General features: G+C 51.1%; 1 protein-coding gene across 5 annotated transcripts in view; it reads left to right on the forward strand.

Annotated features, from left to right (window-relative positions):
- Adcy3 (adenylate cyclase 3) overlaps nucleotides 1-13053 on the forward strand; it is a 78550-nt gene that overhangs the window by 60727 nt on the left and 4770 nt on the right. For all 5 annotated transcript variants that reach the window (XM_029484630.2, XM_029484629.2, XM_029484628.2 and 2 more), the window contains exons 7-15: nucleotides 752-910; nucleotides 2265-2439; nucleotides 3787-3915; nucleotides 5368-5510; nucleotides 5651-5812; nucleotides 7923-8010; nucleotides 8814-8930; nucleotides 10657-10916; nucleotides 11206-11271. In XM_029484630.2, the coding sequence (XP_029340490.1) occupies nucleotides 752-910; nucleotides 2265-2439; nucleotides 3787-3915; nucleotides 5368-5510; nucleotides 5651-5812; nucleotides 7923-8010; nucleotides 8814-8930; nucleotides 10657-10916; nucleotides 11206-11271 (1299 nt within the window). The remainder of the gene's footprint in view (nucleotides 1-751; nucleotides 911-2264; nucleotides 2440-3786; nucleotides 3916-5367; nucleotides 5511-5650; nucleotides 5813-7922; nucleotides 8011-8813; nucleotides 8931-10656; nucleotides 10917-11205; nucleotides 11272-13053) is intronic.

Below are 13053 nucleotides of genomic sequence, written 5' to 3' on the forward strand. Positions count from 1 at the left end.
CCAAGGTGTGTTTGAGGGGAAGGTTTTACTATAGATGTGAGGGACAGAGCAGCCAGCGGCAGCGAAGCGTCTGGGGCAGGGAGAGAAAGCAGTGGATGGTACATGGCCATCAGACTGCAGTTAGCCATGGGGGTGGGGAAGCAAGAAAGGAAGAGAGGAAGATGGGGGCAGAGGAGGGGACAAGCATCAGTGTCATACAGTAATAGGAAGCCAGGGGAAGGGAAGCCCATGAGCTGGAGGTTTGGGATGGGGTGGGGTGAGAGCCAGGATGCCGGCATGGACTTTGTAATATATTCACAATGCTGATAGAACCTGGAAGCCAGCATGCCCTTTGGTATGCTAATAGGAACCACAGTTAGCCATTTGTCCTGAGTTGGACCTGACAGCAAATCTCTGAATTTCTTGTTTGTCACTCCTGGAGTTCTCCGGCAAGGATGTAGCTGTGTCTGACACATGTAGAACACACCAGACACACACTCAGTGAGGCATTACTTTTATGAATGAATGAGGAACAGAAGAGAGAAATAGGAGGTCCTCTGGTGGAAGTTACCTGTCCCCCATGCCTGTCATCACTGAATCTGGATCCTGCCCTCCATTAACCTCAGTGCAAGCCACTTAGCTCAGGCAGAAAGCCAGAGAGGACATTCTAGGAACTCTCAGTCTGGGGGAGGAATCTATCTGTGAGGGCAAAGGCTGCTGGTCACCACACGATGGCATGCCTCACCCAGCACCGCTTCTCTGTGACTGGCAGGTACGTGCGGGAGAAGACCAAGACTGGAGTGGACATGCGTGTGGGAGTGCACACAGGCACTGTCCTAGGTGGTGTCCTGGGCCAGAAGCGCTGGCAGTATGATGTATGGTCTACTGATGTCACCGTGGCAAACAAGATGGAGGCTGGTGGCATCCCAGGGTGAGTACTCCTTCCAATGGGGTTGGTATAAGGACCAAGGGAGGGGAACTGTCCCATCCACTCTCAGGGCTGTGGCCAAGGGGTCCAAAACTCCCATTCCTCCCAGGAGCAGTGTTCCTACTTTCTGTTCCTGTGTTACAGCTTTATTCTTGGTCCTATATTCAAAACTCTGCCCAAAAACAACCTGGAGAAGAAAATATTTATTTGGCTTATACTTCCAGTTTATCATTAAGGGAAGTCAGAGAAGGAACTGAGGCAGAAGCCGTGGAAGTTTACTAGCTCAGTCTCTTCCTCCCTGTCAGCTAGTCTTCTTGTACAGTTCAGAGCCACCTGCCTAGGAATGGTGCCACCCACACCAATAACTCGTCAGGATAATTGTTTTCCAGACATGGCTACGGGTTACTAGGATCTGGGCAGTTCCTCAGCTGAAATTCCTTATCCTGGGGTGACTCCAGGGTGTGTGCAGTTGACCAAACAAACAAACAAACAAATAAACAAAAATTAAGCAGCACACCTGCACACCCAGCTGTGGCTGGGAGACAGGTGCCTGCCTGTCTGGGCAGGATGCAAGAGGCCTGGCCCATCTTTCCTGCCTTTGGGGCCTCATTAGAGGCAGTTCCTTAGTGACTGGCTTTTAGTCCCCTTGGCAGCAGGGCAGGCAATGTAGAGAGAATCTAATTCTTTTTTTTTTTTTTGGTTTTTCGAGACAGGGTTTCTCTGTGTAGCCCTGGCTGTCCTGGAACTCACTCTGTAGACCAGGCTGGCCTCGAACTCAGAAATCCGCCTGCCTCTGCCTTCCAAGTGCTGGGATTAAAGGGGTGCGCCACCACCTCCCGGTGAGAATCTAATTATTGAAGTTAGCATTCAGAGCTGGTATTGAAATTTGGTATCTCATTTGATACTTAAAAGATTTATTTTTATTATTTTCACATATCTATGTATCTGTATGTGGGTGTGCATACATGTTGTGCAGATACCTGCAGAGACCAGAGGCACTGGGTCCTCTGGAGTTGGAGTTATAGGTGGCTGTGAACTGCCGGAAACAAGCTCTGGTCCTCTGGAAGAACTGAGCCATTTCTTTAGCCCCTCATCTGATACTCTTAACAACCAGGAAGGAAAACTACATTCCTGTTCTAGGAATTCACCAGCCGCTGGGACCAAAGCTCAGAGCACTGGGCTCTGTGCTGCCCATACAGTTAGCCAACAGCAGGTCTGCTCCCTTGGTCCCTACCAAATATACCCTGGAGTCACTCGCCCCAGTACCAGTCAGTGCTATGTGACGGTCTGCTGTCTGTCTCTGAGGCAGGCAAGGGCTATCTCCGGAGCATGCTCAGGGTTTCTCATTGTGCGGCAGGCGCGTGCACATTTCTCAGAGCACCATGGACTGTCTGAAGGGGGAGTTTGATGTGGAGCCTGGTGATGGGGGCAGTCGCTGCGACTACCTAGATGAGAAGGGCATCGAAACCTACCTCATCATTGCCTCCAAGCCAGAGGTGAAGAAAACAGCCCAAAATGGCCTCAACGGCTCGGTGAGTCCGCTGTCCGATTCTAAGTGCAGAGAGGAGGAAAGAAAGGGATTTAGAGAAGAACGGTTAGGTGTGGCATGGTACATAGGAGGCTGAGGCAGGACTTCAAAGCCAGCTTAGGCTATATAGGAAGTTCAGGATCTGCTTAGGTTATATACGCAAGTTCAAGGCCAGCCTGGGCTGTAGCAAAATCCTGTGTCAAAAATTAAACCACATAGAGATCCTAGGAAAGCTGTTGGCTGACCATGACAAGTGATCCTAGGAAGGCTGGCTGGTGGCTGACCATGACAAGTGATCCTAGGAAGGCTGGCTGGTGGCTGACCATGACAAGTGATCCTAGGAAGGCTGGCTGGTGGCTGACCATGACAAGTGATCCTAGGAAGGCTGGCTGGTGGCTGACCATGACAAGTGATCCTAGGAAGGCTGGCTGTTGGCTGACCATGACAAGTGATCCTAGGAAGGCTGGCTGTTGGCTGACCATGACAAGTGATCCTAGGAAGGCTGGCTGGTGGCTGACCATGACAAGTGATCCTAGGAAGGCTGGCTGGTGGCTGACCATGGCAAGTGATCCTAGGAAGGCTGGCTGGTGGCTGACCATGACAAGTGATCCTAGGAAGGCTGGCTGGTGGCTGACCATGACAAGTGATCCTAGGAAGGCTGGCTGGTGGCTGACCATGACAAGTGATCCTAGGAAGGCTGGCTGGTGGCTGACCATGACAAGTGATCCTAGGAAGGCTGGCTGGTGGCTGACCATGACAAGTGATCCTAGGAAGGCTGGCTGGTGGCTGACCATGACAAGTGATCCTAGGAAGGCTGGCTGGTGGCTGACCATGACAAGAGCAGAGAGGTGTGAAAAGTGCCTGTGTCACCCAGTCCAGCGGTAGCTTCTGTTTTGCTATTGTCCACCCTTCCTCCTGAGAATGTGGGTTAGAAGTCAGGGCTCAACAGACATGTATTAATCGGGTGAGCAAACTGTGTCCCCTTACAGTGTCTGACTCACTCTGTCAAGGACAAACACGAATCTGCGGTTTGTGGAGGTTATTCACTTGACAAGGCCCTCACCCGAATGAGACCTCAGGGCACTGTCATCGAGGTGGTGTCTTAGAAATAGGAGTTGGAGCAATTGGGTCCTCCCTCTGTTTTGAAAACTATTCTTAGTAGCAGTGGATACCAGGAAATGACAGGATTTAAAACATGAATGTCGTAGAGGACAAACTGATGAAATTTCTATGTCAGCAAGACACCATAAGTGCAGGAGGAACTTTCTGGAACAATAATAGAACGGTCCCAGACTGGGGTAAGTAGCAGGCTATGGTTCGTGGTCCTGAGGAGTACTCTTGTCTGTGACAGGCCATGCCAAACGGAGCGCCGGCATCCTCCAAACCCAGCTCCCCTGCCCTCATCGAGACCAAGGAGCCCAATGGAAGTGCCCCTGCCAGCGGCTCCACATCAGAGGAGGCTGAAGAACAGGAGGCCCAGGTGGGGGTGGGGTCTGGCAGGGATGGGGGGCGATTGGCTGCTGTAGCTGGAGCCTATCCTGGGAGGAGGGTATTGGCCACCAGCTTAGGTTCTGTTCCTTTTCAGGAGGGTAAATTCAGTTACATGGGAGAAGGGAGAATAAGGTCCCAAAAGGTACTACCCCAAAACATCTTCTAGCTGGAGTGGCCCAGGCTTGTAGGTTCATGGTCTGTGAGGATTCTGCGGGATGGGAGCTTATTTGGGAGTGAGAGTTTGTATCTAGACTCGCCCTTCTCATACCCCATGAGTTCTATGCATCAAAGACCTGGAAGTGGGGTCTGCCATGTTGCCAAAGGATGAGGAGACAACCTACAGTCACCCTTCACTAGGAAACCTGTCAAACACGCCCACTAATAAAGCTGATATCTGCCGGAAAGCTCTGTTGGCTGGAAGCTGGTGCGGAGTCAGGAGCTGGTCCCCAAGGTTTTAGATGCTGTAGAAGATAGACAGAGATGGTTTTTCTTTGCATATCCACCCACTGCTTCTCTCTAGGATAATTTTGGGGGGGCTGAAGAGATGGCTCAGTGGTTTAGAGCACTGACTCCTCTTCCAGAGAACATGGGTTCAAGTCCCAGAACCCACACAGCAGCTCATACCTGTCTGTAACTCCAGTTCTGAGGTTTCTGACACCCTCACACAGACATACATGCAGACAAAACACCAATGCACATAAAATAAAAGCAAAGATTTTTTTTTTCTTGATAGGAAGTGGACTCATAAACTATGTAGACATGGCTCAGACATGGCTTTAGAAGCCCGTGACTCTTCAGTAGCCCTAACCATTAGTAGTGTCATTCATATCTAGCTTATGCTCCAGGGAAAGAGACTCGGTGCCAGAGCAGGCCACCTCCACATTTTACAGGAGGGAAGCTTGGTCTGGAATCAAGCAGCCAGCAGGACTGCTAAGCCTCCAACCAGGAATCTCAGCTCTGCCTTCAAATGCCTTTCAGACTCACACAGCTCTGATGGGTCTGGGCAGTCACCCCTGAGGCTAATGGCTGTGTGATACAATCCTGCCTTCCATTTTGGACTTGCTGCTTCTCTTTCTGATGGGGCATAAAGTGGTGGTGGATGCCCTGTCTGCAGCCCTTTCTCATTAGACCACTCGAGACTGATAATCTTGAGCCCTGGGCTGGGATTATATGATCCCAAGGTTGTCCATAGGTAAGGCTTCGTGTGAGACAACAGGTCCATCTGGGACCTGGACTACTGTTCCCCAAGGCCCCTGCGTCAGTGGGCAGCTGCCGCAGAGCTTCTGTTAGGGGACCAAGCAGACAGTGGCAGGGTGGAACCGGGGAGAGAGGGTTTGGTCGTCGGGAGTGTGACCTCTGTCCCCTCCTCTTCACTAGTCTTTGCCATACCATCCCCAACCTGTCCCATCTGCCCCACTGACTCTGCCTCCCTGGCTTACAGGCTGACAACCCCTCGTTCCCCAACCCCCGCCGCAGGCTGCGCCTCCAGGACCTGGCGGACCGTGTGGTGGACGCCTCTGAGGATGAGCACGAACTGAACCAGCTGCTTAACGAGGCCCTGCTGGAGCGGGAGTCCGCCCAGGTGTAAGTGGCTGCTGCTGGGGCCCCAGCCACCCCTCCCTGGCCCTTACTCAGTGCAGGGGAACAGTCATCTGAAGCAGGGTCCCATCCCAGCCATCATGGTAGGCGTGACATGAGGGTCACAGGGCTTGTTTCCCTGGCAGGGTAAAGAAGAGAAACACATTCCTCCTGACCATGAGGTTCATGGACCCAGAGATGGAAACACGCTACTCGGTGGAGAAGGAGAAGCAGAGCGGGGCTGCCTTCAGTTGCTCCTGTGTGGTCCTCTTCTGCACAGCCATGGTGGAGATACTCATCGACCCCTGGTGAGGAGGCCCAGGGTGGGGCTGACAGGCGGGAGAAGGACCAGGGAATGGGTGACAGCAGGGTAAGGGGCAGGGGGCTCTGGCCTTGCTGGATTCCACAGCAGAATCAACCCTTGGGGAATGGCATCTCAGCAGGGGTAGGAAGGCTGGTGACAGGTCCATTCAAGAGGATGGCTGCTAGAGAGGTTCTAGGGAGAAGAGTAGGGATAGCCAAGTCTTTAGTCACAGCGTCACGCCAACTCTTGGCTCATCTTCGTAAAACTAGATTCTAGGCTCCGGACACAAACTGACGTCAGTGGCAGGTCCTCTGGGGTGAGGCAGGGTATTTCAGTATTGGCTCAGCTGTGGAAGCCCTACCTGAAGGTTAATTATCACCTTTCCAGCCTCAGGGGACAAGCGGGCATCTCCCCTCTGCACAGTCTTCCATGAATGGATCATGGAGCCCTGCTTGGGTTAGCAGGGAGCTTCCAGAACCCTCGGGACTTGGCTGCCACCATCTGAGGTTCTGTAGGCAGGACAGTGGCAGGTCCCAGAAGGCACCCTGAGTGCTAGTTTATCTATCTGCCAAGTGAGGATACCTACCCTGCATGATTCAAAACTGCTGTGAAGTTAGAGCCATTCGGTTTATAAATGATGTAGCCCAGGGTCTGGGGATGTAGCAGAGAACAAGCTCTTTCGAGGCTTACATCACCTTGTGGGGGCAGAGGTAGTGATGGGAGAAGGCACAGACATTTAAACAGGAAAGTGTGTGTGCAGTAGTGATAAAGTGTGTAAGGCAAAGAAGGGTGAAAGGGGGGTCCTTCAGGGTTCACAGGCTTCTGTAGACTGGCCAGAGCAGACCTCACTGACAAGGTGGTATTTTACAGTCCTGAAGGGCTGGGGACTGCATCTGGGGATGCTCGTCTCAGGCAGGCAGAGAGGCAGCCGTGGGCCAAGCCTGTCTAGGCATAGTGAGGGGACAGTGCTGGGAGCTGGGGTGGTATGGGAAATGACAGGAGTTAGGGTAGAGAGCCAGGCACAGTTCATACTCTTGGATGCAGAAGCTGGCAGAAAGATACAAGTTGGGTACAGATTTGAGAAGGGGACCCTCTGGGTGTGTCAGAACAAGTTAGTGTGCAAGAGTGGAAGCTGAGGCCAGGCTAAGAGATGACAGTGACTGAAATAAGCCAATGGTGACTTGGACCAGGCAGAGTTAGAGAAGGTGAGGATGAGGGGCTGGACTCTTGAGTTTTATTGGCTGGATTCTGAAGACCAAGATGGCAAGAGTCACTGGCAGGTTTGTTCTGGGCTATGAAAGGGCAGAGCCAAGGACATCTCCAGAGCCTTTTTATTTGAGCAAAGCACATTAGCCAAGGTAGAGAATATAAGCGCTTTAGAGCAGGAGAGGTCTAGAGTGAGCTGCCTGTGACCACTGCCCAGGAGGTAGCTGAGTTACAGTCTGGGGCTCAGGGAGAGGCTGGCTGGAGGAACAGACCTGAGCGCCACCCACACAGAACACACTTGGGAGCATGAGGCTCACTGAGGTCATGAAGGTGAGTGAGTGAGTGGGAAGAGAGGCCCTTTAAGGCCTGTGTGGGGGTCTTAAAACCAGAGACCAGAGGTCCCCTAAGCCAAGTGAGAAGGTGTAAGAGGTGACCCTGAGTTGGGTACTGGATGGAGGCTCTTGGCAGGAGTGTTCTTTCTCTGTGGAGGAATGAGAAGGACCTGGAACAGACGGAGTTATTTCCCAGAGTGGAGGGGAAGAAATGGATGTGGAAAAACCTCAGTCATGTCAGTGCTCTGTGCGGTCAGAGGTCACTTCACGCCCTCAGCACGTCTGTGCTCTGCACTGTTCTCACCCTAGCTCATTCCTGAGAACCCTTTCCCAGGCTATTACTGGACTATTTTCAGGGCCTCTATGACCCTCCTCACCTCTACAAAAGTCCCAGTGGACAGTTAGCAGCTCAAGGGTGGCATTCCCAGGCCCTTTGTTGGCATTCCTCTCGGTCAGGGCCTGTCATCTTGTTCTAAGACAAAAACAGCAGTTTCCTGGTGTCAAAGAGAAGCTGCCAGTCATAAGGTTGTGCTCAGCTGACCCCTGTACCACCCAGTCACCTTCTCTCTACCACAGGCTGATGACAAACTATGTGACCTTTGTGGTTGGGGAGGTTCTGCTCCTGATCCTGACCATCTGCTCCATGGCTGCCATCTTTCCCAGGGTAAGAGGCGCTCTCCAGTTGTGCCTGGAACCTCCTAGTCTCTAGAGTGTTACTCTGTGTAAATGATAGGAGTTGGGCTTCTGGTCAAGTCCTGATAGGCTTGTCTGTGGGGGTCATCTAGGTATCCATCCATCCATCCATCCATCCATCCATCCCTCCCTCCCTCCCTCTTCCCCATTTATCCCTTCTGTGACATGGGATCTTGTGGACCATGACTATACACATATAAGGCAGTGAAGGGCAAAGCCAACTGGAGGATGGGGTGGCTTCAACTGTGTGAAAGACCTTAAAATCCAGATTAAGAGTTCTGTAGGCACTCATGTGCCAGGAAGTTTTTGATCAGAATAACAAGGGAAAAGCAGTGTTAGGAAAATCAGTCTAACAGGCCGCACGCCAGGTGACCTGGAAATTAGGTCACTGATCCAGAAAAGGAAGAGGGAGGCAGCGAGGCAGGTGGCTAGCCCTGAATGCTGCTCCCTGCCCTGGCCTCACTTCTGGGGCTGCCCACACCTTCTGGAAGTGTCTGCTGAGCCAGGAGCTATGACCTGAAGGCCTAGGGCTGTATACCACCTCAAGGGCTTGCACACTTACACTTTCTCCCTGTCAATTTGGTTTCTGGAATCAGAGCATAGGAGCAATCAGTCATGAGCAGTCATATCCTTAGGACATACAGCCATGAGTAGTCCTATCTTCAGGACATACAGATGGACATACAGCCACGGCCAGTAATATCTTCAGGACATACAGGTGGAGGCTCAATCCCTTGACACCACGTTTGCTTGTTTGTTTTGTTTTTCCCCTAGTCATTTCCCAAGAAGCTCGTGGCCTTCTCATCTTGGATTGACCGGACCCGCTGGGCACGGAACACCTGGGCCATGTTAGCCATCTTCATTCTGGTTATGGCCAATGTTGTGGACATGGTGAGCTTTTGCTTCCTGGTTGAAGGGGGCATAAAGCCAGGGGAGAGGGGCTGAGTGCTGTCAGCTTGCCAGGGCGTCCGTCAGCATATATTTCAGGTAGATAAATCTGACACTGAACATCCCAGTTAGGTGGAGAGGGTCTTCCTGTGGGAATTCAGGAAACTTCCAAGGTTGACTTAGGTCTTCATAGCCCCTTCCTTCCCATGGTCCAGCATGCCCAGTCCACAGCTGGGTGGACCAACATCTGCGGCTCCACACATAGGGATTAACATTCAGAAAGGTCTGTTTGCTTGTTTTAGGTCACATAGCAACAGTCAGAATTCGAAGCAGTTTCAGTGCCCGGGAGATAGCTCAGTTAGTAAACAGTTTGGGACCGGAGTTTCTTCCCCAGAATGCATGTGAAAAAAGCCAGGCATGGTGGTATAATGCTCATAGTCTCAGTGATGGGAAGCAGACACTAGGATCTCTGGGATTCACTGGCTAGCAAACTTATTTACTGACTTGTTCTGGGCCAAGGGAGACCTAGTCTCAAAAACAAAATCAGTCAATCAAACAAACAAAAAAGCAGATATCACTGATGGAATGACAGGAGATTGTTCTAGCTCCCAAAAGTACATGCATCTTGTGTATATGCATGCACACACGTGAGATGTCTCTGTGATCTAAGGACTCAGGAGCTGTGTTCCCTGAAGCATAGCCTGTGTGGGGATCCACTGGGCTGAAATGGTGGGCCCATTTCATCAGGTAGCCCGCCTACATTCCTAGGTGGCTGGGCAGGGACACAGCCTCACAGGGCCTAGGAGATCTCTGGGGAGGCCATCTTCTGTTCTGCTGGGTTCATGGAGAGCTAGGGTTCTGTGAGAGGGCAGCTAGATGCTCTGTGAGGGAAAGAGGACAGGGAAGGTCGCTTTTCCCATCAGTCGATACGGACTAATTTGGGCATACCGAATGCACTCTCCTAAGTCCTCTTAGGAATGTTGTATAGTACTTGCTGTAATTTAGCAACTTATGCACGGGAGGAAAATGAGCCTAGAGACTTACTCTGGAAGTACTAGAAGTGGAAAGCTGTAGGGCTGTAACTGGACACCTACCTGGTCAAGGAGAGCTCAGAGCACAGGAAGTCTGTGGGTCGCATGGTGTCTACCATGCAGAATGACGCCCCTGATCCCATGGTCCAGGACCTGGGATGAGTGACAGGGATCCTCCTTGCACCTCCCGGCATTACATGCCAAGCTGTTACCCAAAGCTAGGTGAGCTGCAGGTTATCTAGAAAGGCTTAGTTAGCTCACGGATACATTTTCTGTTAACTGTGGTGAACAGTAGTGCAACCAATGAATAGACTCCAGAAGGTAGGGGTGCCCTGGTAGCAGAATAGCTGTCACCCCAGAGATTCCAAATGACCACACAGCCTCTCTTGCAGCAAGTGTGATGGGAAAAGCATGTTGGACCAGGAGCTCTGGGTCCTGGGTCTCTTTTTGCTCTTCCTGACTGTCCTAGGGGTTTCTGTAGTTTAGATCCAGTGCTAACAATACACAGCGAGTCTTTCTGAACATCTGCTGAGATCATGATACGGCTCTGTATAGCAGTCACTAACGTGTAAGCTCACTCTCTGCAGACTTCGCATGTCTCTGAGGGCACTGTGGAGGGAGCCATCGCTGAGCGAGCCCTCTAACTTGCTGCTGATGGTCCCTTTCATCTGTCCCCCACCCCTTGTCCTGGCCTCCAGCTTAGCTGTCTCCAGTACTACATGGGACCTTACAACATGACAGCTGGGATGGAGCTGGACGGCGGCTGCATGGAGAACCCCAAGTACTACAACTATGTAGCTGTGCTGTCGCTCATCGCCACCATCATGCTGGTGCAGGTCAGCCACATGGTGAAGCTGACGCTCATGCTGCTCGTCACAGGCGCCGTGACTGCCATCAACCTGTACGCCTGGTGTCCTGTCTTTGATGAATACGACCACAAGCGCTTTCAGGAAAAGGAGTAAGATGAAGCCTGATTGAGTGTGTGCGTGGTCTCTTTCCTCTTACATGCCCCACCCTGTCCCTGTTTCGAGGCCACCTGCCTGAGCTGAGCTGGCTTTCTACCTCATGTTCCTCAGAGAAATAATGATGAGTCATGAAAATCCAGGGCTTTCTCACAGACACGCACAGCCTGTTGGGAGTGGTCCTTTCCATCTCACCGAGTAGATTTGAGACACCTCAGTGTTTGGCTGGGGTATCAGCCTCTTACACCCAGATGTAGCCTGAATGTACTATTATCTCCTCAACAGCACTCCCATGGTGGCCTTAGAGAAGATGCAGGTACTTGCCACCCCTGGGCTCAATGGCACTGACAGGTAAGAGTCACTGTGTGGATTTCCTCCTTGTCTGCTTCCTAGCCCGACCCATAGGCAGCAACTGTGACATGCTTGCAGGCACATCAGTTAAAGGAGTTGAGTATGTCCATGGATTAGCTGGGCAGCGGCTGTGTCCAGTGTGGACCTGGCCATCTGGGCTCCTCTTACTTCGGAGACGGAAGAGTTGAGAGCAGAGCTGTGTGTGTGGAAGGTAGGGTACAGGGGCTGGAGCGGAAAAGACTCGAGTGGATGGCAGCTGCAGTTAACAGGCTCGCAGGATACACACAGGCAGGGAAGCGAAGAAAGAGGGCTAAGGTGGAATCAAGGCGGTCAGCCCTCCCCTCTGGAGTCCATCATGGATCAGCTGTCCTAGGCTGGCTGCCCTGAGAACACTGATGTTCTCTAAGATGCACCTTAAAGGTTTAGAGCAGACCCTGAGGTGAAGTTTTTAAATTTAATTTAATAATTTTATTTAATTATTTTATTTTATTTAAGATGTGCTAATGGAGGAAAAGCAGGAGACTTGAATGTGCCCTTCATAAAATAAGTCTAAATGGCTAGGCAGTGGTGGCACACACCTTTAATCCCAGCACTTGAGAAGCAAAGGCAGGCAGATCTCTGTGAGTTCGATGCTAACCTGATCTACAGAGTGAGTTTCAGGGGGAAAAAAAGAGTCTTAAATGGACACCAGTGAAGGGCATTTAGACAAGCAAAACAAAACAAAACAAAACCCAAACACAAAGCCATAACAAACTGTCACTATACCCCACCAATGTGGCAAAAATTTCAAGCTTTTTGTTTTTTGTTTTTTTGTTTTTTTGTTTTGTTTTGTTTTGGTTTTGGTTTTTCGAGACAGGGTTTCTCTGTGTAGCCCTGGCTGTCCTGGAACTTACTTTGTAGACTAGGCTGGCCTCGAACTCAGAAATCCGCCTGCCTGTGCCTCCCGAGTGCTGGGACTAAAGGTGTGCGCCACCACGCCCAGCTCAAGCTGTTATTAAGTTCAGTGTTAACTCACACACTCTTGGTGGTGGTATACTTTTAGCCATTTGGATTTGGTTAGGAATAGACCTATGGGGTTGGAGATACAGCTCATTTGGTAGAATGCTTGCCTTAGCATGGAAAAAGCCTGGGGTTCCCCAAACTGCATAAACTGGAAATGGAGAGTGTACCTAATGGAGGCAGGAGGGCAACCGTTCAAGGCCAGCCTGGGACACATGAGATCTTATCGCAAACAAAAGTCTAAAACCCATAATAGCCCTGAAACTCCACTTCTATATATGTCTTAGAAAAGCTCATACATACATATATACCCCATGGTAGACATGCGAGAAGATCTCTAGTAGCCTCGTCCTCCATATTACAAAGCCCAAAGGACATCAGTGGTAACAGGTAAAATGGCCTCTTCATGTAGCAGAGTTGTATACAGTGATGGAAATTAACTCCAAGTCCACACAAAACTAGGGTTAAACTTAGAAAGGCACCACAGCAAGATTGTAGCCTGGTCCCATGCTAGGGAGTCTCTTCTTCAAAATCCTATAGTGTCTATCTTAGATCCTATACCTTGCTAAGCATCTGAGGAACAGGTTAGTGTGAATGGCCTGTAGCCAGGGGAGCTAGGGCTCTGTTGATTCCAAGTCCAATAGCCTAGTCACATGCTGCGGGAGGAGAGGGCCACTGGGACTAGGAGAGGAACTGAGGTGGGGGAAGCTTCTGAAGCCTCTCTGCCCCCACCCCCCCCAGTGATCGATTGATCGATCGCGAATAGCACAGCTGGAGGGTGGC

Source organism: Mus caroli, unplaced genomic scaffold (assembly GCF_978045245.1).
Source record: "Mus caroli unplaced genomic scaffold, Mus_caroli_1 scaffold_14, whole genome shotgun sequence".
Taxonomy (NCBI): Eukaryota; Metazoa; Chordata; class Mammalia; order Rodentia; family Muridae; genus Mus; species Mus caroli.